Source organism: Dipodomys merriami, unplaced genomic scaffold, assembly GCF_024711535.1.
Source record: "Dipodomys merriami isolate MVZ:Mamm:240054 unplaced genomic scaffold, mDipMer1.0.p SCAF_68, whole genome shotgun sequence".
Taxonomy (NCBI): domain Eukaryota; kingdom Metazoa; phylum Chordata; class Mammalia; order Rodentia; family Heteromyidae; genus Dipodomys; species Dipodomys merriami.
The window spans coordinates 2,917,270-2,944,407 of record NW_027206268.1 but is presented as its reverse complement, the minus strand read 5'-3'; the positions used below and the strand labels follow the sequence as shown (position 1 = coordinate 2,944,407).

At 49.6% G+C, this 27,138-nt stretch overlaps 1 protein-coding gene across 2 annotated transcripts in view; it reads right to left on the bottom strand.

Annotated features, from left to right (window-relative positions):
• Positions 1-441: 441 nt before the first annotated feature.
• Ephb1 (EPH receptor B1) overlaps positions 442-27,138 on the bottom strand; it is a 337,284-nt gene continuing 310,587 nt past the window's right edge. For both annotated transcript variants that reach the window (XM_070005466.1, XM_070005465.1), the window contains 4 exons: positions 12,711-12,860; positions 6,580-6,773; positions 5,037-5,192; positions 442-2,022 (listed from right to left, as the gene is read on the bottom strand). In XM_070005466.1, coding sequence (XP_069861567.1) covers positions 1,914-2,022; positions 5,037-5,192; positions 6,580-6,773; positions 12,711-12,860 — 609 coding nt within the window. In that variant the 3' untranslated portion in view covers positions 442-1,913. The remainder of the gene's footprint in view (positions 2,023-5,036; positions 5,193-6,579; positions 6,774-12,710; positions 12,861-27,138) is intronic.

Sequence of the window (27,138 nt, the reverse complement as noted above, 5' to 3'; positions counted from 1 at the left end):
GTTTATTGGAGATAAAAGTCTCACGGGAATGGTGAGACTATCCGGGCTGGCTTTGAATCACGATCCTCAGATCTCAGCCTCCTGAGTAGCTAGGATGACAGGCGTGAGCCACCGGCGCCCAGCTGCATGTCAACTTAAAGGCAGGGCGGTGGTGCATTAGGAGTGATTATTCGTGTTCGTGTGCCAGTGGCTTCTTCTACCTCTCACTGGAGGCTAACATTTATTTGGCTTTTCTTTCAGGTCCCATCCACACCAGTGAGTCTAATGTATTCTACCTCTTGGCGGGGGGCAGGGAGGGGGAGTGCTTATAGGGGGACAGCAGGAAGTTAGGGACCCCGTTCCTTTCCTCCCATACTGGAGAGGAGGAAGCTGGCAGCCGGGGACCACAGCCCAGTCCTGAGACACACAGGCAGACACCATTTCTATGTAAAACCCCAGACATGCTTCTGTTCATTTTAATTAGACAGATCAAATTAGCAAGGGGATGAAGGGGGGGGGAGGAGAAATTAAAAAGCTGTCGATGTTAGGTGGAATTTACAAAAGTGAAACTGAAGGATGAGGCACGATGAAAAGGAATGTAAAGAGAAACACGGACACAGTCGCAACACCTCTCCCTCGGATGCCCCGCGGCGGTGGCCCGTCCCCAGGCCAGGCCGGATGCCGCCCACCGCTCCCCCTGCCCCCTCTTCCATCAGAGACTCCAGGGACGAGTTAGAACACGGTCCAGAAACACGCCGTTCCTTCTCCTTCAGACGTCGGCAAGCATCATTTATCAGTCAGTATCACTCTCCAACGTCAGCGCTCCGGCCCCCAATCCAAACCACTCACCCGTTTCCTGGCTGAATCTGAAAACTCTTGAGAGAGGTTTGTGGGGTTTCTTTTGCATTTTTTAAAAGTCTTCTTTCCTCTCCCTCTTTTGGCCACTGGGCCAAAATCCAGAAAGCCAAAGTGACGCCATCTTCCTGCCACCACCTCCCCGCCACCAACTTTGAATTTTTTTGGGGGGTGTGGGGGGCAGACACCCAAATCTTCCCGGTTCTTTTTCTTGTTTGCCTGTTACGGACGAGCACGGTCATTTTTACAACATAGACACATACACGTGTGTGTGCTCTTGCACACCAAAATACTTTTTTTGTTGTTTTTTTTTTCTTCTATTTTTGTTGGTTGGTTTGTGGGTTTCCAATTTGTGGTTTCTTTATGGGTTTTTATTTTCCTTTTTGCAGAAAATGCAAACAAAAGAAAAGCAAGGTTTGTGTGTTTGTTTTTTTTTCAATTGAAGGTACATCTCTTCTTCAATATGAAGACATTAATTGAATCGGTTGTTTCTCCCATGCAGCGGTCAGTAAAAGTCCTTTGGCAACTGACGGAACAACACCCGGAGACCCAGGAGATGGGCTTTGTTTGAAGAACCGTCCCTGACGCCGAGTGTCGTGAGCGAAGGGCAATGGATGGTTGGGCGGGAGGGAGGGACTGCTCGGGAAGGAGGGCCAAAGGAGGAAAGAAAAGAACATCATCGGTGAGGAAGAAAACCCGAAGAGAGCTTTGCTTCTTCCCTGTACCTCCTTCCCTTCTTCCTGTGTCATGGGAAAAACTCCAGCCCCCCTGCAGCGGATTTAAGAATCGTTTTTGTTTTTTTTTTTATGTCTCCACTTCGGTCAGATGTCACCGTCCCGTTTTTACGACCACAGATTTGGCTTCCCAGCCGCATGGCAAGCATGGCGTCTCCATTGGTGGTCCAGTCTGGTTTATTCTTCCCGGATGGAAATGCTATTTCCCAGGTGAGAAGCCCCCCAATACGTTTTCACAGTGGTCGACCTCCAATTCTTCCTTGATCTGCTCCCCCCTCCTCCCCCGGCGGGGAGGGGGGGGTCCTCTTCCTTCCTGCCCTCCCCCACTGAGCACGTCAGGAGTTCTCATGCCATGGCTGTGGGTGATTGACTCATCTGGACTCTCATGGAGTGGATGCTGTTCAAGATCTTCTTCTGATGGCCTGCCAGGGTGACTCCTATTCTCAGGAGATCTCTGGGAGAGGGAGGAGGAGATTAAAAAAACGAAGTCACCTGGGTGTCAGGGTAGCTTTTCAGAGATCAAAACGCCTAATACCAAAAGGCAGGCTTGGGGGTTGGCTTAGAGTCATTGCAAAACCTCAGGTAGCCCAAGTCCCCTCCTTAAACACCATCCTGAAGTTGTTGTACAAGGGAGTTTCAATTCAACGTGTATTTATGACTACACCATGCATCTTGATCCGTGTTGCCCTGGCCATCGGTCTAGCTCACGTTTTCCCACCAACTCCCTGTTAGATTTTTGTTTTTCTCTCTTCTTCAGTTAGGATTCCTGCAGCCTTCACCTGTGAAAGGGCTGTGCCTCAATTTCTCCTTCCTGGCCTCTCCAGCAGCCCCTCTACTATGCCCACGGCCCCTCTGGTGGACTGGAATTTTTTTTTCTTTTCCTCGGCTGGTTCTTTTTAACACTCTCCCTGCACAACCCCATGGGGTTCAGGGACTGGGACTGGAGCTTTCTGCCTAAATTAGAGAACACCCCCACTGAGAGACGGAAAAGATGTGGGCCTTGGCCTGGTCTTCTGATGTTTTCCCCTTGAGTTTCCAGTTCCCAACTCTGAATTTTAAATACCATGCTTTTTTTTTTTTTTTTTAAAAGAAGGGTGAACTCAAAGTAACTTCAAAAAGAAACATAATCTGCCTAAGCAGGAATCGAACAAATACATCTAAGGTAAGTGTTTGAAGCAGCTTCATCTTTGGGTTGTGGGTTTCAATATGAAGAAGGTCATGGTTGCAACTAGGACCTTGGAGAGACCTCCCCCCACCCTCCCTGGGCATCTCTGCCTAGTTAATGAGTTGCATACTATCGGCCAGGAAGATGGGCACTGTTAGGAAATGCTAAATAGACCAGGCAGGCATCATTCGGGGAAGTGATTTGGACACAATCACACAGCAGGTAAATAAATCATGATCAATTTGGGACCCAGATACACGATGGCCTGGCTCCCAGTCCCCTTCCTCACCCTGAAAACAAGGGTTCCTCTCAAAACTCTCCTCATGTTCCTCCTGATTCGTTTCCCCAATGCCACCGGACCCCGCAGACAAAGTCTCCTTGTCCAGCACCAGCCCTGGTGGACACCGAGCTGGACTGGTGTCCAGGAATGTGGGTCTCTCCCATCAGTCTCCCGACACCGCTGCAGATGGTTGAGAAAGTCAGTATCCCTCTATCCATGCCCCGTCTACATGACCCCATCCTTCAGATCACAGGTGGTTCTCTTTTTTTTTGTTAACGCAAATACTTTAGGAGAGCACGCTTGAATTTTGAATTCACAAATGGCCCCCACAGAAATCTATTTTATTGAGTTGTTCATTCTTTTTTTTTTTCCCCTTCCCTATCTTTCATCTCTCCAGAAACAAAACGGAATTACTCCAATCCTGTGTAGACCCGTTCTCCTTTGAACTAAATCCCTTAAATTTTTTCAGTTTGACTTTCCTTTTAGTCTTTTCGCTTGTTTTTGTTCAGAGTGAGGAATTACTTCAGCGGAGTCCTTCAGACTGTGGGGAGTCACGTGATAAACCCCTTCAACCCTTCCTCCACTCAGGGAGCGGGCAGATAGCTGTGGGAAAGGAGACAAAGCCCTGTCTTCAGGAACATGGCTTCTCTCTTTCCACTGTTAAGGAGATCCCAGAGTCTGAGACAGGTGATCAGTGAAGTGTTTGTCCACAGGCCTCCCAGACCCACGGATTCTCTATGCTGGGAAAAACGTGTTACAGGCCACTATCCCCTACCCTGGTGGTATCAAGATACATTGTAGCTCCAGCTGCTTACGAAAACCTCTACGCTTGCGTGCATGTGTGTCCTGCGGGTAAGAGTTGAGTATCTTTGCTTCCATGTATGCAGAAGGCAAACACCAACTTTATTTCGGTGGTTCCCTGAATTCTGCTGTGGACTAGGAGCATGATGGGGGATATTTTGAAGTTCTTCCCAGGCCCAAGTGTAAAATGAATCAGAAGTCTGGGGGTGCAGACCAGATGGTTCAGGGAACCAGCAGAGAACGCCTGTGATCTGAAGGACAGGGTCATGTAGAGGGGGCATGGATAGAGGGACACTGAATTTTTTGGTAGCTGGACAAAGCAGGCTTCTGTCTTGGCTGTGAGCACCAACATTACCATTTCAAGAATGAAGACAGTGGAAAGGGGAAAGGAGATAAATATTTCCCTGACTGCAGTTCCATAAAAAAAAAAAAAAAACCTGTCCCTCAAAAATATGGTTCTGTAATATTTAATAATTTTTAAGTTGGTTTCTTTATTTCAGGGATTTTTTTCATGGCCTTTTTTGTGCTCATATGAATAGTGAATGTCCAGGAAGGCGATAAAGTATGCAGTAGTTCCCAAATTTATTTGACTGTGTGCCTCCTCTCTCTCCCCCCTCATTTTTTTTCCTCCTAAGGAGAATCTATGAACGATTTTCCACAACTGATGCGACTCAGAAAATTCCAAGGGAAATGATCGGCTCTGTGGATCTTTTAAGATCCACCCTTTCTGACACCCAATCAGATTTGAATGATTTTTACTTTATGTACTCCTCCAACCCCCGGTGGGAGCAGCGGACTGGTAAATTGTGTGTGTGTGTCTGTGTGTGTAAATGATTGCTTATTTACAAGCGCTAGCTCCTTACATAGTGCAGCCAGTGCTGAGGTAATGGAAATGTGTCTCCTTGCTATGTTGTCTAAAGTGCTGGCTGGCTGTGTTCTTTCCTTCTGGTTGCTCTCTCTTGCTGCAATGGCCGGGTAGGGGTGGGGGGAAGACACTCAATGATGGACTATGATTTTGAAAGAACTCTCATTCTGGGGGGAGGGATCTGGAATAGGTCTTTATGCTGTCTTCCGCTTCTCTTCCACAGCTATCTCCCTCCCATCTCCCGCCCAGGGCCTGGTTCATGCAGAGATGGAGTTCTGGGGAAGAGAGCAGAAGCTGAGGGTCAGGTTCCATGGGCAGCAGCTGGGAGGGAGGAAGGGTGGTTTCCCTGTCACTTACTCTGACGTCATCTGGGCGACCAGCTGTAGGGAGGTGAAGCCGGCGGTGAGGAAGCTGTCCCTGTACTGGACCATTTTGATGGCGCTGAGCCAGTCATCCACGGTGGTGAAGGCCGTGAAGTCTGGGATGGAGCGGTCGAGCAGAGGCTGGGAAGGCCTGGGGGGATGGAGAGGCCTGCGTGAGCTCGTGTCTGCAGAGACTCTAGCACAGAGACATAGTGTTGAAGGCAGGTGGCGTGGCACCCGGGGCTCCTTCCTTCCTTCCCTCCCTCCCTCCCTTCCTGCCTTCTTTCCTTTCCACCCTCCCTCCCTTCCTCTCCGCTTTCCTTCCCTGCCTTCCCTCCCTCCCTCCCTCCCTCTACCTTCAAAGCCAAGTACTTCACAGACTGACACAGAATTTGGTTTAGGGGAAGGAGGGACCTTACCATAAAAGAAAACACAAAAAACCCAAACCCTATAACTGTGAGAATATATGTATATGTGGTATATATATGTATATGTGGTATATATATGTATATGTGTGTGTATATGTGTGTGTATATGTGTGTATATATGTGTGTATATATGTATATACATATATATGTATATACATATGTGTGTATACGTATATGTGTGTATATGTATATGTGTATGTATATGTGTATGTATATGTATATACATGTATATATGTATATATGTGTGTGTATATATATATATATATATATATATATATATATATATATATTTCAACACAGCCTCCTGAAACTTACTGGTCATATTTTTTTCTTATTGTTGGTATCATCCTCAGTTACTTGAGAAAAAAACATGGTGGAGGGCAATCCCGCCAACCATCTTCCCTAGCACAGACCTAAGGCAGACCCGCAGGTACCCGAACCTGCCTCCGGGGTGCCATCTTAGTGCTCTAATCTCACATCCATCCTGCACTGAATCACCTAACTGATACCTCCCCAGTCTCAAACGCACAGCCGTGGCTGACTGAAGACGCTGCCTCCCTCTCATCATGAAGAAGATGCTCGCTGTTCTGAGACGGGCCTGGCCTGAACCCCTGCCCCGCTCCCTTATAATGATCTCCTTTTCTTCCAGCTAAGGATTCCTGGAAGTTGAGGTCACGGCTGGCTTGGGTAACTCACCAGGAATCCCCTCACTTCTGCAGCTGAAGTTTGGAGCTCAGAGACCTGTGCCACCTCCCTCCCTCCTACAGTGGCCGCTCCAGGTACCAGTTTAGCATTTTTCATGATTATCTAACCAGTGTCTGCTGCTTCTCAGTGGTTATTTGATGTTGGGTTTAGTGCTGGTCCTGGGGCTTTGATCTATGGGCCTGGGCGCTGTTCCTCAGCTTTTCAGCTCAAGGTGGGAGCTCTACCACTTGAGCCACAGTGCCACTTCCAGTTTTCTGAGTGGTTTTTTGGAGATCAGAGTCTCACGGACTTCCCTGGGCTGGCTTTGAGCCTCGATCCTCAGATCTCAGCCTCCTGAGTAGCTAGGATGACAGGCAGGAGCCACTGCTGCCTTGCTCTCCGTGCCGCCCCCCCCCAATGACTCACACAGCGGTGATGGTTGCCACGGTCTTGAGACTCGCTGGGTTCCGGATCATCTTGTCCAGGGTGTTGACGATCTCCGCGAAGCGGGGCCGGCTGTTGCGATCCTTCTGCCAACAGTCCAGCATGAGCTGGTGCAGGGCGGCCGGGCAGTCCATGGGCGGGGGCAGCCGGTAGTCCTGCTCGATGGCGTTGATGACCTGCAGGGTGGAGAAACCAGCGTGACTCACCCACGGCTGTTCCAGTGCCCTGGGCCATCCGACTGCACTGGGCGGCGCCCAGAAAACACCAGCCAGCAGGCACAGGAGCGTCGGGAAAGGGCTGTCCCTGCCACCCCTCCTGCGCCTCACTGGCAAGACACAGGATGTCACAAAGTGTAGGGGAGACGCTTGTGTACACGCTGCACTCTTGCCATGGTTTCCTTTTCAGACTTGGGTGTGTGTGTGTGCCTGAAATCCCGTATTTCTTAATTCCTAATTCACTTAATCACGCCGGCTCTGTGCTTTTTGGTACCAGGGGAGAAAAAAAAAACTGTAAATGACCTAAGTAGCAGCAAGTGTAGCATGGTTTTACTGGGGACACCACAGAAAGCTCAGAAGCCAACACAGGCCTTCAAAATGTTGCCAAAAAACATTGAAATAGAAATAAACTCACATTATAATATTAAGCAAAAGGGTAGCTATATAAAACTGCAGGGATGACATCGTTCCTGCTTTTACAAAATAAAACCACCAAAATCAAACCCCAAAAGCATTATAGACTTGCATAGAAAAGACCTTGGGAGTTGTAGCCTGTGGAGTTAACGGTGGGTGCCCTGGGGAGCTTGGAATGTCTCACTTTTCACTTGTATTTTTATTGTGTATAATAATAATCACACGGATTTTTTTTTAATATTACGGCATAACACAGGAAATAATTGGGAGTGTGGGTTTTTTTTCCTGGGTGTTTACTTCTACTTAAACAGCAGGTTAATTTCAACTCATTCTTCTTTCCTTTGTCCGCTCTGGCAGACTGACTAGCAAGAGAGTACTCAGCAATCACGGTGCGTGTATATCTATCTATCTATGTATCTCTATATCTAACCTCTTCTATGCACAGTCTAGATAGTGCATGAGGTGGAGTGGGAGGGAAAAATGAGCTGCAGTTCCTAGAGATAATCAAGGTATATTATTTTTCTAATACAACACTTGGTAAAAAGAACAAACATACATACCCGCACTCCAGGAAGCCAGACTCTTCCCCACTCTGAACAGTGCGTTACACACTGACAGGTTTTTTTTGTTGTTGTTTTGTGTGTGTTTAAAGCATCTCCAGCCTGCTGTCAATCAAATTTTCTTCTATCGTCTAGGAGAGCTTTCGGCCTCGTATCCCCCATGAGAAAAACGGAGCAATGGCTCCTCATGACTGAGGTTATTTGCTCGGAGCTATTCTGGTGACTAGGTTCTGAACACCTCAGCAGTTACTTTCCTCAGCAGTTACTTTCCTTGGGTATGGAGGAGGTGAGGGGCTGCTGCTGTCATGGAGATTGGGGGTGGCAGAACATGGACAGGGAGCAGCAGCTAGCCACATTGGCTCGGTTCATGGATCTGGATCTTTTTCCAGCTCCTTCCAGGTAAGCAGATTCAAGGCCCCAGTGTCTCTACATGGTGGTGGGAAGGTTCAGGGAATGCTCTTTCTCCAAGGCCTAAAGGCTGGCCAGGAGAGGCTCCTGCTAACAGGACCGCTGGCACATTTGTCCGCAGTTTGGTTCTAGAGCGCTAAATACTCATTTTTCCTACTGACAAAGGTAAGTGTGCTACGTGGTGTGAAAGACGATGGAAGGACCGGAGCCCGGCAGGAGTCCGGTCGGTTCACAGCCCAGGCCTGGATCCAAGCTCCAGGTGAGTCGCCCCTTCCCCCCCCCTCCTCCTGCCCTCTCACGCTTTTCCTTTGTTTCCCCTTCCTTCCGCTCCCTCTCTTGTCTCCTCATCCCTTTCCTCTTCCTCCTGACGGTGTTTCTCTCTCACTCCATCTTGCCCTTTCTCTTCACTGTGTCTCTGATGAATCCTTCCACCTGTTCCATCTCCTCACTGCTTCCTTTCATGTCCACTTTCTCTCCTCTATCTCTCCTTCCTTCTTATCTCAAATCTCCTCACCTTCTTCCTATCTCCCTGCAGCCATCAAACCACTCACCTTACCTCTCTCCTCTCTCTCCTTCATCTCCTGTCGTTGGCTCGATTCTTTCTTTCTCTACATGCTCTCTCTGTTCTGCATCTGTTTTCCCACCCCTCTTCTCTCCTGTCTATATCCTTACTCTCTTTTGCTGTGTCCTCTCCCTCCCCTCTTCTCTTCTACTATTGTTCAAGTTCCATCTCTCCCCCTTCTCTCCTCCCCTGTACTCTCTCCTCTTGCTGTCTCACCTCTGCCTCTCTTTCACATCCTTTCTTGCTGTCTTTTCTCCTCTATTTGGCCTCCTTGCTGGCTCCTCCTCTCCACTCTGCTTCCTCGGGCTCTTCTGCTCCTCCCACTCTGTCCCCTCTCTCCTCTACATTCTCTCCTCTTTTTGTCCTACTCTCCTCCCCTGGTCCTGGATCTGTCCTCTTCTACCCCCTCTCACATTTTTCTCTAGATCCTGTCCTGTCTGCATCTTGCTCTCTAATATCTTCTAGGTCTCTCCTGTTTACCTACTCCCTCTTCTTTCCCTGACCTCCTTAGCTGCCTCCCCCATCTCCTTTCCCCCTTCCCCCTCCCATCACCTCCCATCCCTTCTTCCTCATCTCCTGCCATGTCTTCCCTCTCTCATCCTCCTCATCTCTCCCTCTCCTTCCTTCTCTCCCTTTCATCTCCTCCTCCCTCCTTCCTTCCTCCCCTCTCCCCCCTAGATCCTTTGCTAGCCCTGTTTTGTGTTCTCTCCCTCCTCTGCACTGGCCTCTTCCCCCCTTCCTGTCTCCATCAGTATCTGTCCCTCCTCTCAGTCCTCTGCCCTTTCCCCTCACTCTCTTCTCCTCCGTTTCTGCCTCCTCTCCTTTCTCACCTGTTGTGTAGATGAGCAGAGCTCTCTACACTCTCCTCCCTCTCGCTTCTCACTCTCTCGCTGTCTCACATCTTGTTTAATTCTGCTGCCTCCTCTGTCCCCCTCCTCTTCCCCCCTGTCATCCCGTCCCCCTGTGTTCATCTCCTCTTAAAACTACTTAAACCATGTGCCCATATCCACCTCCCCCCCCCCGCCCCCGATATTTCCTCCTAGCAGTGAGGACTGACTGTCACATCTCAACCCTGTCCCTCAAAGGAAAAAGAAAACCAGTCATTAAGTGCTGCACGAGCAGCACTTACCTGCTCCTCTTTGATGGGACTGTGACGGCTTCACAGATTTTTATTCTCTCGTAATTTTTTTCCCTCAGTGCATATGACTTAAATTCAAATTAAAGCATCAAGATATTAAAAAAATCCCAGAGACAACTTACTGTGTGGCTCCAACCTCGCCACGCCCGACAGGGAGCAGCACCGTCGTTCTCACCCTAGGGTCTGCATCTGGGTTGTAGGGGGAGTTACAGCGGGCACAGGGGTGGAGGGGGGGTCCCGAAGGACCCTTGGTCCACACCAGGGCGGGGCTGGACCAGCAGTGATCAACAGCCTAGGCAACTTGGCCCGGGGGAGAATTGTACCCATCTCCCTGTGGTCCATCCCCCAAATTGAGGGTCAGCAAAACGCCCTAGGGCCCAACTATAAAGACACGGGGTGCTCTGGGGTGGGTGGAGGAATCAGGGCAGAGTGGGTTAAGCTGAGCTCTGATGTTCCAATAAAACCCCAACTCCTCTCCGCAGACACCGCCACTCTCATTATCTCTGTCAATCAGATCCCAGCAGCGACAACTTCCAAGTTGCTCTCTCTCGCCGACACACACTCTCTCGGTACACGGTACACGTTCAAAGACCTTCCCCGGCTCGGGAAGCCCAATTACCAGCACTTCCCTGACTTGCCTCTGCGATTCTCTTCCTCAAAGCCCTTCAATTGTCATCTGTGAAACCCTTCTTCTGTCACCTCGGCAGTGGCTTCTGATGAGTGGATGCGCAGCCCGGCTGCCCAGCGCCTCCTGCCCTGCCCCACCCTGAATGTGTGATCTCGCCCCCTGCCTCCCCTCAGGAGGAGAACTATATTGGGGGGGGGGAACTTGTGTCCAGGCTGGAGTGTGTTGGACAAATCCAACAAAAATGAGACTCTTGCTCCTACTCAATTCCATCCGTGACCCAGCCTCGATTAAAAAAAAAATCCAGAGCCAGGTGCTGCCAGTGGCTCATGCTTGTCTACTAAGGAGGCCGAGATCTGAGGATCTCAGTTCAAAGCCAGCCCATGAGAAGAGTCTGTCAGACTCTGATCTCCAGTGAAGCACCAGAAAACCGGAAGTGGTGCTGTGGCTCAAGTGGTAGAGCACTTGCCTTGAGCTGAGGGACAGCGCCCAGGCCCTGAGTTCAAGCCCCACGATTGACAAAATCCAAACACTCCTTCCCTGCCTCCCATCCCACCCCACCCCAAATTCGTCTAGACCTGCGTTCACGCCACTCAACCGTAAACCCCTCAAGAAGAGGAGCAGAGAGTCGGACGCTGGTTGTGTGTTGGATGAATGGCTTGGAAATCGACTCTCAGAAACTCTTCTTTGCCTTTGGCATGGGTGAATGCCTTGATTGGGAATGTCTTGGGTTCTTGAGTTGTGCCACTGAGCTCGTGTGTGTGTGTGTGTGTGTGCGCGCGCGCGCGCTGAACGGTTCTTAGTCGGATTAAGGATGTCACTGAGGCGGCTCGGAGGGACCCTGCGTGCACCTGGTTTCACAAAAGCCCGCCTGGCAGATCAGACCCGGGATAGGGGCTGAGGCGGGGTGGGGATCATCGCGGATGACAGAGAACCAGACGCCACCCCTGAGGCTGCCACTGGTGACGAGTGTGCGACCTCACCTGCTCTGGGACGCAGCAGCCCTCCGCCCCGAGAAACACGGGGCGCTGTCCCAGAAAGCACCTGGCTCCTCTTCCCACGTCACAGGGAGTCACCTCTCCCAGCCTCAACAAAGGCCATAAACCTCGGGCGGGGAAGGTGGCTCAGGGGTAGAGCGCTTGCCTTGCATGCCTGAGGCCCTGGGTTCGATTCCTCAGCACCACATAAGCAGAAAAAGCCAGAAGTGGCGCTGTGGCTCAAGTGGTAGAGCGCTAGCCTTGAGCCTCTCCCCCCACCCCACCAAAATAAGGCTTCCTTGCCTTCAATGAGGATGGAGTAACAAAAAAAGGGGACTGCCATCTGAAATCTCCCAGAATGCCTCTGTCTACATCATCTCCAGCCTTGTTCCCACTAGGGCAGCGGACACCCGATTCCTGTCACCCCTCTGAAGTCAGCCAGCCCCCGGGGAACTCTCTGCTTCCTTCCCCTTCCCCGATGGAGTCTTGGGTTCAAAGAAGAGTAGGGGGGGGAGTGTGTAGGGGGAGAATGTCCCTTGGAAGGCTGAGGATGTGAGTCCTAGGTAGCAAGTGGCTACATGGCTAACAGAACCTGAGCAGGACAGACACCCCACAGGTCAGCCTCTGCCCCCTCCTCCCTTCTTCCCCTCTGGTCACACAGAGCTCTGGGTCCTTGGACTCAGGGTGGATTGTCCTGCTTAGCTGGGCTTTGATCGTGTCGTGGTTCATGGCCGTTTGGTCTCTTGGATTGGAGTCTGTGGCCTGGGCACCTCAGAGGCTTTGTGGTCGTTGGGACACTGGACCGGAATGACCTCCGTGCTTGGCTCTTTGATTAGCTCAACCACCCATGCACAGGGCTGCCCCTGTGTCCCCTGTCCATGAACGTCTCAAACTCAACTGATGACGCCTGGAGCTGAAAAGGCCTGGGAAACGGGGTGCGGGTGGCTCACACCTGTCATCCCAGTGACTCTGTTGGCTGAGATCTGAGGATCGAGGTTCAAAGCCAGCCCGGGCAGGAAAGTCCATGCAACTCTGATCTCCAGTAAACCACCACAAAACCAGAAGTGGTGCTCTACAGCTCAAGTGGTAGAGCGCTCACCTTGAGCTGAAGAGCTCAAGGTGACAGCACCCAGGTCTCTCAGCTCAAGCACGATGACAGGACGGAACAGGAAAGAAAGGGAAGGAGAATGGAAAGGAAGGGCCGAGACACTCACGTCTTGGTTGGACATATCCCAGTAGGGTCTCTCTCCAAATGACATGACTTCCCACATGACGATCCCGTAGCTCCAGACGTCGCTGGCCGAGGTGAACTTGCGGTAGGCGATCGCCTCGGGGGCTGTCCACCTCACCGGGATCTTCCCTCCCTGAGAGGAGAAATCTGCTCAGCCATCATTGCTTTTCTAGCTGAAAATGCCTTTCTCTAAACAAACAAATCTAATGTACCCTGCACAAGAGGGTAGCAGGTGCAGACACTTTGCTGTCCCCTCCCACCTTCCCTGGGGCCTTCCACACCTGGGGGGGGGGGGAGAGGAAGTGTGGCTACTCCAATAGGACAGGAGGATGGCTACATAAGGTGCAACATGCGGGTATCCTTGCCCTGTAGCAGCCCACAGTGGTTCCAGGAGGATGAGAAGGAAGGGCTTCCTGGCGCCCTCCTCCTTCAACATCATACATGGCTGCCCTTCGGTCCTATTTCCATTGAGCTCCACCTCATCAGCCATAGGAGACTACTGTGCGTGTGTGCATGCGTTTGCATGTGTACATGCACGTGCATCTGTATATGGTATGTGTGCGTGTGAACGTGTGTGCATGCATCTATGTGGTGTGTGCATGCGTGTGTGTGTGCATGCATGTGTGTATAAACTGGGGCATAAAGCCCAGGCCTTTTTTGCACATGCATCTGTATGTGTGCATGCATTTGTATGCGTGCATCTGTGTGTGCATGCATGTGTGTGTGTGCACACGTGTGTGTGAACTAGGGCATAAAGCCCAGGCCTCACCCCCACACCCAGAGCAGATATTCTCTTACTTGAGCCAGGCCTTGTGTTCCTAAAGAGGCTATTTTTATTCTGACCATTCTTTTCCCTGTTCGAAGCACCAAAAGCGCACAGTGGATTTTTTTTATATAGAAAAACCTTAAAAATGTATAAATGATTAATCCGGGAGATGGGATGGGAAGGAGGAAAAAAAAAAAAAGGAATGAACTGTTTTTTTTTTTTTTTTTTTTTTTTTTAACATTTGCTTTCCTATCTGGGGCTTGGGAGGAAGAAAGGTAAGCCAGGCACGCGTCCAACTCTGTGCAAAGACGACAGTCCTGATTTCCCCCAGGACGCTGGCGGCCGTGCGGCGGGAGATGCCCTCGGCTCCGGTGCCAGCAATGTGACAGATGCCTGCAGGGCAGGATCGGCTGCCCGGTGGGGGGGATGCTGTTCTCGCCAGACCCCAGAAAGGAACGCTCGTTACTGACTTCATAGACCCAGTGCCCCTGGCCAGGGAGGGAGGGGGGAACGAAGGGGGAGGGAAACTCATGGGAGGACCCAGAAGTTCTCAGGTACCTGCAGGTTGGAGGTGGGAGGGCTGGGTATAAGTCACTCTCAGGAAAGGGGTAGGGGTAATGTAGAGAAGAGCAAGAGTTTAATTAGTGTGGTGTGTGTGTGTGTGTGAGAGAGGATTTCATGTGAGAACTTAGTTCTGTGTGTGTAGAAACAGAAAACTTGGCAGTGCAGGTCTGTGAATAGGAGTGAGTTAGGTCTGTGTGTGTGTGTGTGAATGAAAGAGGATTGTGTGTGAGAACTTAGTACTATGTGTGTGTAAGACAGACAAGGCTTGGCAGTGTAGGTCTGTGAATGGGAGTGAGTTGGATCTGTGTGTGTGTGTGTGTGTGTGCGGGTGGTGGCCGGGTTGGGAGATGAAAAAGTTTTGTTCTTCTGCATTTCAAAGAGGCGATCAGGGAGTCTGGAGGTGTCCTGGCTGCCAAGTCTGGAGCTGCCCCAGGGGGCGCCGGGGACAGCTGTGGAGCCGGTCCTGCCGGCGTGAGGGGGCAGCGCCAGGCCCACTGGCAAGGAGCCTCTGCCCCCCCCCCCCAGTCCCCTGCCACCTTGTGCCGTCGGGCCTCACTGAACACGGAGAATGGCCTGTCACCATCACCCTCTCTGTCACAGCAGGTGGCCGGGCCTTTGCAGACCAGAGAGCAGGTGACAGCTTGTCTGGCCGGCTCTCCCGTTCAGGTGAGGAGCCTTGGGGACAGCGACCGACCTCTGAGGCGGAACGGAGGCAAGGCACAGAGGCAGGGAGTGCGGGGGGGAGGGGGAGGGAAGGAGGGTGCTGGGCTCCCTGGAATTCTAAGTCTCCTTCCCCTCTTTTCACACCTGGCCACCGGGAATGAGGCTTGGGGTGGTGGGGTGGTGGTTAATCACGATGGTGATCGTGATGGCTGAACTCATCTCCCATTCTATGACAAGGCCATCTATGAAGTTAGAGGAGGGGACCCAGAGGATGGAGGGGAGGGGGCGGTGGCTGGCTCTCCAGGGCGGCAGAGAACATGATGGGAAGAATTCTTGGTGTGGTAAAGAAAGAGAACAGGTCTCCCCCACAAAAGGAATCGTAACCCGGCACGGGCCCCCAAAGAAACCACTTTCCTGGGGCGTGGGGGTAGGGAGGGGGAACTGGGGACCCAAGTTGGCATTCTGTGGGGAAATGCATTTCCCCAGAGCTGCCACAGGGGGCACTGTGGGGAGGGAAAGAAGCCATCTTCAGGCTCCACCCACTGCCCCTCCACACACACACACATGCACGCACGCACGCGCGCGCGCCATCTTGGAGGCCATCTCTTCTTTCCAGTCTCAGCCACAGACAGTCTGCTTTCATCCAGACCAGGCACTGCTACGCATCGCTCTCCCGCGTGACCCGGTCTCAGGAAGATGGTAGCAGTAGTACAAGATTGAGGTTGGAAGAGATGGGGGGTGGTGAATGATGGGAGGGTGCCATTGGCCAAGAGGCGCTGTGCTCACTAACTGTTGCACTGAAACTCCTTTGTGCAGTGATCACCATTAGTAGTAGTATTATGAGTAATAATAAATTTAAAATGTCCCTACATCTCTCCAGGGAAGCTACGCTTGAGAAGCTGTGGTGGAGGCCTCAGAATCTACCAAGAACAGGTTGTGGGCTTCAGTGAGCCATGTCTACCCTAGGGGAGGGTGTGGGGGGCATCACCTACAGCGAGGGTTTGGGGACACGGCAACCAAAGACCTGACAAAGAGGGCGACAAAGGAAGTGAAAGGGTCAACCAAGAGTTTATGTCCTATAGCAGGACCTATTCTTAGCTGGGCACTGGGACAGGCTCCCGCCTGTCGTCCTAGCTACTCAGGAGGCTGAGAGCTGAGGATCGGGGTTCGAGGCCAACCTTGGGCAGGAAAGTTTGTGAGATCACTCTTACCTCCAATGAACCAGCAAAAACCCAGAAGTGGAACTGTGGCTCAAGTGTGGTAGAGCACTAGCCTTGAGCATGCGCACGTACACACACACACACACACACGCACACACACACACACACACACACACACACACACACACACACACACACACACACACACACACACACACACACACACACACACACACACACACACACACACACACACACACACACACACACACGAACTTAGGGACAGTGCCCAGGCCCTGAGTTCAAGCCCCAGGATGGGCACCAAAAGAAAGAAAGAAGCAAACAAAAATGTGCTTTTAAGTTGGTGGACTGTGAGAAGGGGGCGGGGCAGCACACTGTGTAGCCCTCTGGGGCCCAGTTTGGACGCAGATGGCCTGGTCCTTCTGGAAGCATCCATGTCACACTTTCCCCCTCCCCTCCCAAGAGAACTGAAATAGGCCCTAAGTGCTAGATCAGAGAGGTACTGCAGAACGAAATGCCCTGACTTAAAAGCACTCAGAAAGTACGCTCATCCATTTCCCTGCTGAACCCAATCAGCACAGTGATTCCCCGCCCCCAACCCCCTTCCCCAGATAAGACCTGTATCCGCCAGGAAGAGGGGGAAGTTTCTGGCTAAAAGGTGATTTATCTCTGAACCTTAGCGGCTTCTAACAGCCAGTGGAAATAGCTCGGAGCTGTTGAACTGCCACCGAATCTATATCATAAAGAGGCTTGTTTCCCAGCTCCCCTAGGACGGGGAGTCGGGGAAAGAGATTTGCATGGAAACAGACTCTCCATCTTCTGAGGGTTTCTCCGGGACCGCTCTGCTGCTTTCCTTACAGGCTGTAATTTATGTCAGGGATGGAGACATGAAGCACAGAGACGGAGGGGCCACTTTAGAGGGGACACGGGCGGTAGGGAAGGGTTGAGAACCTCTAGAAAGGGGGCGACCTCATCGACCATGCAAAGATGGAAAAGAACAAAAATGAGGAGAGGAAAAAAATAAAAGACCTGCAGCCTAGGAAGGAAGTAGGGGAAAAGACAACTCCAAAATAAATACATAACCAGGGGCTGGGCAGGTGGCTCAGGGGTAGACCGCTTGCCTTGCCTGCCCGACGCCCTGGGTTCGATTCCTTGGCGCCTCCTAAGCAGAAAAAAGCTGGACGTGGTGTTGTGGCTCAAGTGGTAGAGTGCTCGCCTTGAGCTGAAGAGCTGAGGGACAGCGCCCAGGCCCAGAGTTCAAGCCCCACAACCGACACCCCCACCAAAAAAATAAAAATAAAGAAATAAAAATAAGGGATCCACAGTAGACAAAATTGTTCCTACAACAGAATGTTTTCCAGAGCTCTTCGTGATGTGTGATCTGCTCTCCCGAAATGAACGGCACGATGTCTCTTTCAGACTAGGCATCAAATAAGGTTTGAATAACTACGAAATGGCGGGCTTCGGGCTGCCTCCCCCCTCTCTTCCCCGAGCCTTCGTCCACGCCGAAATCCTTCCTCGACACGCTGGGCCTTCGAACCTCAGCCCAAACACCACTTTCCAGCAGCTCGCGAAAGGCCCATGGGGACATAAGTTAACTAAACGTCTGTGGGTGGGAGTGTGCACTGCATGTGTGAAGAACAGAAAGGCCACTGGTGATGTTTTCTAACTGATAAAAAAAAAAAAAAAGAACAAACTCTATTCTCCAACCAAACAGATATCAGCAGGGGAAACAGCTGTCTTTTATTAACATAAATAAAAATTACCCCCCCCCTCCTGCCTTCATGACGCATGAGGAAGGCCAGAGAGATGCCGGCAGGAGGAACTGGTTGTAACCGGAGCATTTCAACACTCCCTCTTAACCTACCAGTAGAGATCCTAATGCCTGATCATCTCAGGGGCGTGTGAGCTGTGGCGGGCTCACGCTGGCGGAGTGGATGCGGGAGACAGGGCGGCCGCTGCACCAGCGGGGGTCAGCGCCACCCCCGCCCCAGGTCACTCCGGAAGGCCAGCTTTTCCCCTGGGCATCTTTAACGCCGCTGATCTAAACCAGGGATCCTCATCTTGTGAGGAACAGGGCGCTCGTGGGACCACACATCCAAAAGGTGGAGGTGGGGGGAGGCAGCCTCCAGCGGGAAGGAATGAAATGAAATGAAACAGGGTCGGCTTCTGTTTCAGAGTCACCGACTACAGAGACCCCTCCCTCCCTTCTCCAGCGCTCACGAAACGTATTGTTTTCTGTGGGTTTTTTTTTCTTGTTGTAACAGTAAACATGATTGGGTGACAGCGGCTACTACTTCTGGCTACCCAGGAGGCTGAGATAGGAGGATCTGGGTTCACAGCCGGACCAGGTGGACAAATCTTCAAGACTCTTCTAGACAGTCAATTATCAAGAAATCCGGGATGTAAAAGTGTGGCTCAAGGAATAGAGCACTAGCCTTAAATGGGGGAGAAAAAAAGTTAAGACTGCAGAGCTCTGAGCTCAAGTCCCGATACTGGCACTAACTAAACCAGCAAACATATAAATGTATGTATGTTAGCAAGCACAGTGCATGAACTGGGAGTCAATGGACAAAACAAATCCCACCAATACAGCCACAGTATGAATTGCCAAGAGGCTTTGGAAATGACGCTTCCACCCAAACTTAAAACCTGCAAGTTCCTAGCATGGCTGCAAGGAGCCGATGGACACCCGGGGCCTGGAGTTGTCACGTGACATATCACCTCTAACCCTGATCGCATCATGAGGAAGAACCAGAAGAACCCAAACAAGGGAGGAGTTCTATCCAAAGCGGACGAATGGTATTCTTTAAAACTGCAACGTCACCCACCAAAGACGACAACAAGAAACAGTGGCACTGTTCCTGATAGAAGGAGACAAAATCGATAGGAAGGGAATCCAGTATCTGATCCCATAGGGAAAAAATGTGCTAAAAATAAAAATAAAAAATAAAAGACTCTCACGAGGAGAAGCAGCATTAGATTTCTGTGCATTAGGTAGAAGTACTTTGCCCCGTGCCATCGCCACAGTGGGTAACTCTATTACAGGTACGTAAGGAATGTAACGTTCTTAGGAACTGTGGGAACACACAGCCCCGGAGGATACAGTCACGATGTAGGCCACCGATCCCCCAAGAATCGAGACGCAGGGAGGAAAAAAAAAACCTTACGATGATACAGAGAGAAGGTAAAGGAATGAATTAAGGGAATAAATGGAAACTAAGTCCCGGAGTTATTCCCACATTCCCAGATACGACTTTGACTGTGCTGTCTCAGCAGGTTCTTAGAAAGCTGCTAATACTAAGTAAGAGATAAACAGACAATGAGAGCGCCTCCCGCTCTCTCCCCTTCTTCCTCTAGGGAACCGGAAGCCTCCGTCCCCTCCTCCCCGCCCAGCCACGTCGGCTGCATTCCTTCCCGCCATCACCTCGGTATTTCCATTTGCTTTCTTTGGGGGTAGTAGCCGGACCCTGGGTGATAGAACCCGGTGGTGGGTTCTAGGCCCCATGCTCTTCACATCTCTGCAAGACATCGGGGCTCTGGGCCCCTGATGTGGTGGTTCTAGAAGTATCTGGGGTCTTCTGGAGGAAGAGATCTTGTTCCCTCCCTGCGCTTCCCTCCCGGGGTTTGCTTGTTGCTTTCTCATGACTCGGGGCCTTTCCAGCCCTGCCACAGCACAAGTATTGACTAGAACTGTGCTAGACTTACTCTTTTTTTTGGGGGGGGGGGAGGAGGGGTCGGTCGTGGGGCTTGAACTCTGGGCCTGGGCGCTGTCCCTCAGCTCTTCAGCTCAAGGCGAGCACTCTACCACTTGAGCCACAGTGCCAGTTCTGGCTTTTTCTGCTTAGGGGGTGCTGAGGAATCGAACCCAGGGCCTCATGCATGCAAGGCAAGCACTCTACCACTGAGCCACCTTCCCAGCCCTGGACTTACTCTTTTCAGATGGTCCCGAAACCATATGATGGGGGAGGGGGGAGCCCCAATTCCATCTTCTCCACAGCCAGTCTCCATATTGACTGTACCCAGGGGGTCTAAAAACACCTAGAAGGCAAGTCTGAGCTCACCCTTGAGCAGCGGCTCGGGCTAGGTCTCCAAGCGTCTGCAGCGGGTGTACATCTGGCTCGCCCAGGATTCTGCAGACCTTCAGTGGTTTATATTTTTTTTTCAATCCACTAGGAACATGACGGCGCCGCCCACCTCTACGGGTCTTCATGGGCCCCAGTTTACGGCCCGCGTAGCAAAGCATGGGTGAGAATGAGGACAGGCAAGGGGGAAGCAGAGACGCCATCCGGATGGCCGGAAAGGAGCCTGCCTCCCACCACGCCCACCGTCTCCATCCTTCAAGCCAATCACAGAGCAGGAGAACGCTCCGAGGGGAGGCACAGGCAGAGTAGCATGTGATAGAACCAGAACCTGTCCGAATAGGCCATTGAGCCTAGAACAGGGACTTGTCAACCCAGAAACGCACGAGAGAAACTTCATCGTGGCCAGCCAGAGGTCACTCCGAGACTTCCCAGGTGAAAATCAAAGAGAGCAAGACCACATTGGGAATAGAGTCGTTTCCAAGGAGAGAGAAAGAAAGGCGAACAGGACCGGACCCTTCTTCAAAGGCATATGGCGGCCAAAGTTGTGCAGCAATGTAATCAAGCTTGGTTCTGACGAGACTCATCCATGAATGCCACAACTGGGAAGAGGATATTTAGACAAGAAGAAGGTGGCTGGGAAGGTGGCTCAGTGGTAGAGTGCTCACCACGCATGCATGAGGCCCTGGGTTCGATTCCTTAGCACCACATACACAGAGAAAGCTAGAAGTGGTGCTGTGGCTCAAGTGGTAGAGCGCTCGCCTTGAGCAAAAGGAGCTCAGGGACAGGCCCTGAGTTCAAGCCCCAGGACTGAGGGAAAAAAAAGTAGTAGGGTATTTTCATAACAACGTCTTTGCCCAGGGAATAGAAATCACATATAACCTGGATGCAACACTACACTGGAGAAACTGGACAATGTGACGGGATAATCAAACTCAATGCCACCCACAGGGGACAGGGGACCTGAGGCTTCTCTAGATCCATTAATACAGGAAAGAACAACGCCACTTGCGTGGATTTATGACCAAAGACACAAAACCTACATCTAACCACGAGGAACGCCAGACAAAACTCGGAAGGAGAAACGGTCATTCCTTTTTTTTTTTTTTTTTAAAGGGGAGGAGGAATCATATTCTTTAAGTCATGCCAATGTCATAAAACCACATAGTAGGAATCCTGCGAGTGTAAGACCAGAAGCAATTATCTGCGAGAAAGCGCATCTCAGAGGGGATACCGACTCTTGGTAGAGGTTGCTTTCAACAGAGCTCTCGCTCAGGGGCTCTAGACCACAATTTTTTCTTAAAAAATCTGATCCAAACAGAAAGTTCTCTGAAGATTCCTTTGTTAAATGGGTTTTAAAGGTGTTTCTTTACCTCTACAAAGGCATTTTTGAAGGTTTTTTTTTTCTTTTTGGTAAAGAAGCCAAGGAGGGGAGCCCCAAGATATTTCAAGCAGGGCTTCGAATGTGCCCAGCAGATGAAATGTAACGTGGACATCCATCTGATTCCAAAAGTCCCTCAAACTTGCTTTCAAGACCAATATTGGGCATGGGCTGTAGTGTCTCCTGTAATGTAAGACAGATTGGGGACAGAAATGCTGACTTAAAAAAAAATGACTCAAGCTGGACCCTGGTGGCGCGCGCCTGTCATCCTAGCTGCTCAGGAGGCTGAGATCTGAGGATCACGGTTCAAAGCCAGCTGGGACAGGAAAGTCTGTGAGACCAGAAAACCGGAAGTGGCACTGTGGCTCACGTGGTAGAGCGCTCTCCTTGAGTTGAAGAGCTGAGGGACAGCGCCCATTCCCAGAATTCAAGCCCCACGATGGACCAAAAAAAAAAAAAAAAGAAGAGACCCAGCTAGCATTACTACTGCTAGTGGATTGGTGGTGGTGGTGGTGGAGGTGGTGGTGGTGGTGGTGTGTGTGTGTGAAAATTATCCAGAGATAAAGGGAATAAAGAAAGCCTTCTTCCAAGGCGCTGGTGGCTCACATGTGCAATCCTAGCCACTGAGGAGGCAGAGATCTGAGGATCACAGTTCAAAGCCAACCCTGGTAAGAAAGTCCATGAGACTCTTGTCACCAATTAACCACCTCAAAGCTGGAAGTGTTGCTGTGCCAACTAGTTCTGAGCAAAAATGCTAAGGCACTGAGTTCCAGGCCAGTAATAGGACTGGGACACAGACACACCCAGACACACATTTCCCAAAAACCTCATCTTCTGAAAAACTGCACAATTAAATAACAGAACACACAACTGGGAAGAAAATAAGATCGGAGGCGGCCGTTCAAAGTCTAATAAGGACACAACAGTAACAACAATAGTGCGTACAATGACAACCTGGGGTTGGACTCAGTGCCGCGGGGTCTGGAGATTCCTCACACCCTAGATTTTGTGCTTCTCCCTGGAGATATAAATCCTGGGGTGTGCTCACCCCACAAGAAGAATCCTGTCCAGACTGTGGACTATTGTGTTGAAAACAAAAACAGAAACCCCCAAGAAATTTCACAAAAAGGAAAATGTGTTGGGTTTCCTCTGGCTTCACCACCGGATAATGGGGTAGAAAATAAAGCGGTTCTGGAAACCACTAGCCCCCGTCACTGTTTTACAGCAAGAACGGACCTTCGGGTCAGGCAGTGTTCAATGTTTCTCGTTATGCTAAGGATTTTCTCTGGCACGTTTAGAGAGCTTGCATCTACCCGCTTCGAGACATCCACACCCTAGGAAAAGACCCGGTGACAATGACATGTCTCCTGAGCCGTTCTGACCCCTTCCCCTCATTTACCCATCCTGTATCTCATGAATTTGTACCGTAGGGCAACAGGCTATGCATGTCTCCTCTCGTGGTTTATAGGGGACCTCCGGGGAGGCTGGAGCCTATGGGCAACTCTCAGGTTCCTATTGCTCTACTGGGCACTTGACATTGTTTCGTGTGAACCAGTTTTCACAGTCATACTCAATATATATCTTTATATTTCTAAATATATATATAAATAAGTCTGGGCAGGAAAGTCCATGAGACTCTGATCTCCAATAAACCACTAGAAAACTGGAAGTAGTGCTGTGGATCAAGAGGTAAGGCGCTCGCCTTGAGCTGAAGAGCTGAGGGACAGCGCCCAGGCCCAGAGTTCAAGCCCCACGAACGACAAAAATTTATATATATTTTTTAAACATATAACTATATATAAATATACAAACATATAATATATACTATAATGTGCACATTTATATAACCAGATATGTATATACACATGTATATACTTTTATAAATATATAAAATATATATAATATATACATTCATATAACTATATATGTATATACATATATATACATGTATATACACATGTATATATATTTATATATAAATATACTTATATGTTTTTACTATATAAATATATAACTATGTAATATAATATATACTTAGTAGCTGTCTACTTTAAGCACCCAAGTTCCATTCCTATTTTGCAGAAAACTGAGGCTCAAAAAGTAAATTACTGCATCAAGGTTACTACACAATATATTAGTAGCACAACCAGGATTTACATTTCAGTTATGGGGCTGGGAACGCGGCTTAGTGATAGAGTGCTTGCCCTGGGTTCAATTCCTCAGTGCCACCTCAACAAAAAAAATTAAAGAAAACAAACCACCATTAAAATTATTTTTTTCCTAAATTTTAGTCATGGTGCTATTCAAGCTTGAGTTCTACATGCGGGGCAGGATTTATATTAAGACGCCGGCCACTTGGGATATCAACGGGAAGGAAAGAGCTCCATTCATTGCTAATTATATTGAGCATGCCATCTATTGCTGAGATTGATTTTTTTCCCCCTGCCCAAATCAAGTAAAAGAATTGTACTCCGTTTCAAAATCACTTAATAATGATTCTGATTTCATCAACTTTATGATAATTTATTGTGTGTGTTTAACGTGTACGTTTATATAGGACATGAGGGGTTTATTCAAACATGCGATCCTACTCCTTTGATCTTTACAATGGGACAGGCCTAATATATTATTTCCATCTGACAGATCGTGGGGTGGAGGAGTCTCACAGACGTGGAATGCGGAGGTCCTTCCCCACTTCCCGACATTCGGAGTTACCCACTGCTAAGTCCTGGGCACTACATTGTCTGTCATTAGAGCTGATAGGATTTGTTCTGCTATATGATTTGAAATTCGATGAAAATATCAGAAGAAGAAAACCAAAAGAAGGAACAAGGGAGAAATGAGTTCGGTGTGTTCATTACGGAAGATAATGATTAGCGAGTAGCAGGGTATGAAAACTAATACAAGGAAACAAGCCTTAAAAAAACACTTCTTTGAGTCATGAGCTTTAAATGAGAGATCCTTATTTACTTACTAAAATAGTTTTCTAATGCTGAGAATTATTACAGAACAGCAAGGTTGTACATAGTGATTCGTTCCGGGTAAAAGAACCATAACATGTTCAACAGGCAAAAAAAAAAAAAAAAAAAAAAAAAAAAATGGATAGAGAACATCAGCTATCTTCAAGTGAAATCTAGACAGAGGTTTTTCCCCTCCACTCCACACTCCCTTCCTGACCAAACCTGTGTAGCTTCTAATTTCCCAACAGAATATCCTATGACAAGGCCATTACATCCCATTTTGTTGGTGCTAATCGATTGAAAGCACATGAATGTGGACTTCTTTTCATTCTTGAGCTTCCTGTCATCTTTCATGAAGGGCCAAATTCATTTCCAGGGAACACGTGTTCCCCAAAGGGATAGGGCCTGGGCGTGCTACTATAGCACACGCCTATAATCCCAGCTGCTTGGGAGGTAGAGGTAGGATCATCACAGTCTGAAGCCAATAACAACAACTACAACAACAAAGACACCAGACCTTATCATAACCAACCTAAAACAAAGGGACTGAGCACCTGGCTCAGGTGGTGGACTGCTTGCCTGGCAAGTGTTAAATACCCGGTTCAATTCCCAGTACCACCAAACAACAATGACAACTCAAGTGGTGGCGACGTTGGGCTCTGGTGGCTCACATCTGTTATCCTGGCTACGTTTGAATTTCTGTTCTGATCTCTTCAGTGCCCCGCTGGTGATTCAGCAAGGTGTTGTTCAGTCTCCGTGTGGTTGCAGGATTTTCTGCGGTGGCCTTTGGCATTGAGTTCTAATTGCGTCCTGTTGTGGTCCAAGAGAATGCAGGGACTAATCTCCATGTTTCTGAATTTCAGAGATGAGCTCTGTGCCCTAAAATGGGATCTCTTTTGGAGAATGATCATTCTGACATTGCTAGATGGAATATTCTGTAGACGTCATAGACGTCTAGTTGGGTCAGTGCAGTTTTGTTCAGTTCTCAACTTTCTCGGTTGATCCTAGCTCCTCGGGAGAGTGGGATCTAAGGATAGCGGTTCGAAGCCAGCCAGGGCAGAAAACTCCCGTGGACACTCTTACTTCCAATGAGCCAGCAAAAGACAACAACAACAAAAAACAACAGAAATGGAGGTGAGACTCAGGTCCTAAGAGTGCCAGCATTGAGAGGGAAAAAATAAAGCCAAGTGTGAGCATACGGCCATGAGTTCAAGTCCCAATACTGGCACATACCATACAAACACACACACACACACACAAATGATACGATATCCAAGGCACAGGACCATGGTTGGCTAAGGCTTAGGCCAGGGTGCTATGCCTCTCATAGACAGGGAGCAATCAAAACTATGAGGACAAAGGAACGCACTTCCTTCGTGGGTTGGAGTCAAGAGGTGGAGTTGTTGGGGCCAGCTCCCCCGGCCCTAGGTGAGCAGTGGTTTTGTATTTCAATAGAAACCCCTGGGTCAGGACAGTGAACTCACCCCTCCCTCCTCCTTTCTCTTCAGCAGCCTGGATTCAAGGGTGATTAAGTGATCTGACCAGGTGCTTTGAAAAGATCATCATTGCTGATCAAGGAAAAAGAAGAGAAAAAAAAATATATTTAAAAAAACATCCCTTCCAACTCCCACAAAGCAGAGAGCTGGCCTGGAGGTGAAGGGAGGGTCTTTGACTCTGAAGGAATCCGTGGCTTTGAACTTGTCTCTTTAGACCCTTTTTTGAAAAAAAAAACAAAAATATTTTTATCCTTTTTCTCAAACACCCAGATGGCACGTCTTCTTCCCTAAGCGAGCAGTATTTAGTAGACGTCTACATGGCTCTCTGGCGCTGAGAATCTTATTTCCTGTTTCTTACTCTGGCTTTTCTGAGGAAAGGGTATTTTACTTTCAGTGCCTTTTGTGGGAGGATTAAAATGAAGTCTTCACCTCTAAAATCCTCCCTTGCTTATTCCCCCTGCAGCTGGGGGTATCTGCGGTTGAGCTCGGCAGCCCTTTGATCGGCAATCCTGGTCTTGCAGCTTCCACCCTGACTGGCTCTTTCTTTTACCTCTGCGACTTCAAGACTGTATTGCATGGGAGTGTAGCTCAGATTTTTTTTATTTTTTTTTAACTTCAGTTTCCCCAGAGGAAGAGGAATACGTTCAGCCTTAGATAAGGCTGGGTTTTCTTTTGAGCAATATGGGGTCTGTTAGGAAAAAAATAAAACTCTCTTTGCCTCTGTGCTCTCCGATCGGTGGGTGGATAGAAGGTTCTAGCTTCCTTTTCACTGTGTAAACACTTTACCTTACAGAGATTTGCTAGAGCTGCTGGCTTTTCCTGCGGATGGGGCTGTGTAGTGAGAAGGGCTCCCAGCCACCCCTTCCTGCCCTCCCCAGGTCAGGTGCTCAGGAGGAAATCCCGCCCTCTGTCTCAACATTTCCTATGCCCCATTGGGCCCTCTGACAGAACTGCACGGGTCTGCAAAGACGCCATGTTGAGCAGTCATTTACCAGAACGGGGTTGTAGCTCTCTGAACGCCTTTCGGCCAGGGAACTCAACAACCGAGGAGTGGAGTTTGGTCTCTTAAATCTCAGCCTCTGGGAGATGCTTGAGGGTCCCCCTTTGGTCCTGGATAAATTCCACATGGACCTCTGAGACCATCCCTGGTGGGTTCTCATCCCTAATCCTTTATAATCTCCATACTAACTCACTGCACACCTATGCTGGGGGAGGGATGGTCGCTGAGGATCTTATTGGGCTTAATAGGGCTGATCTAATGCAGTTTCACAAACCACGGGGCTTAAAACAACAGGAATTATAATTATGATTTTTGTAC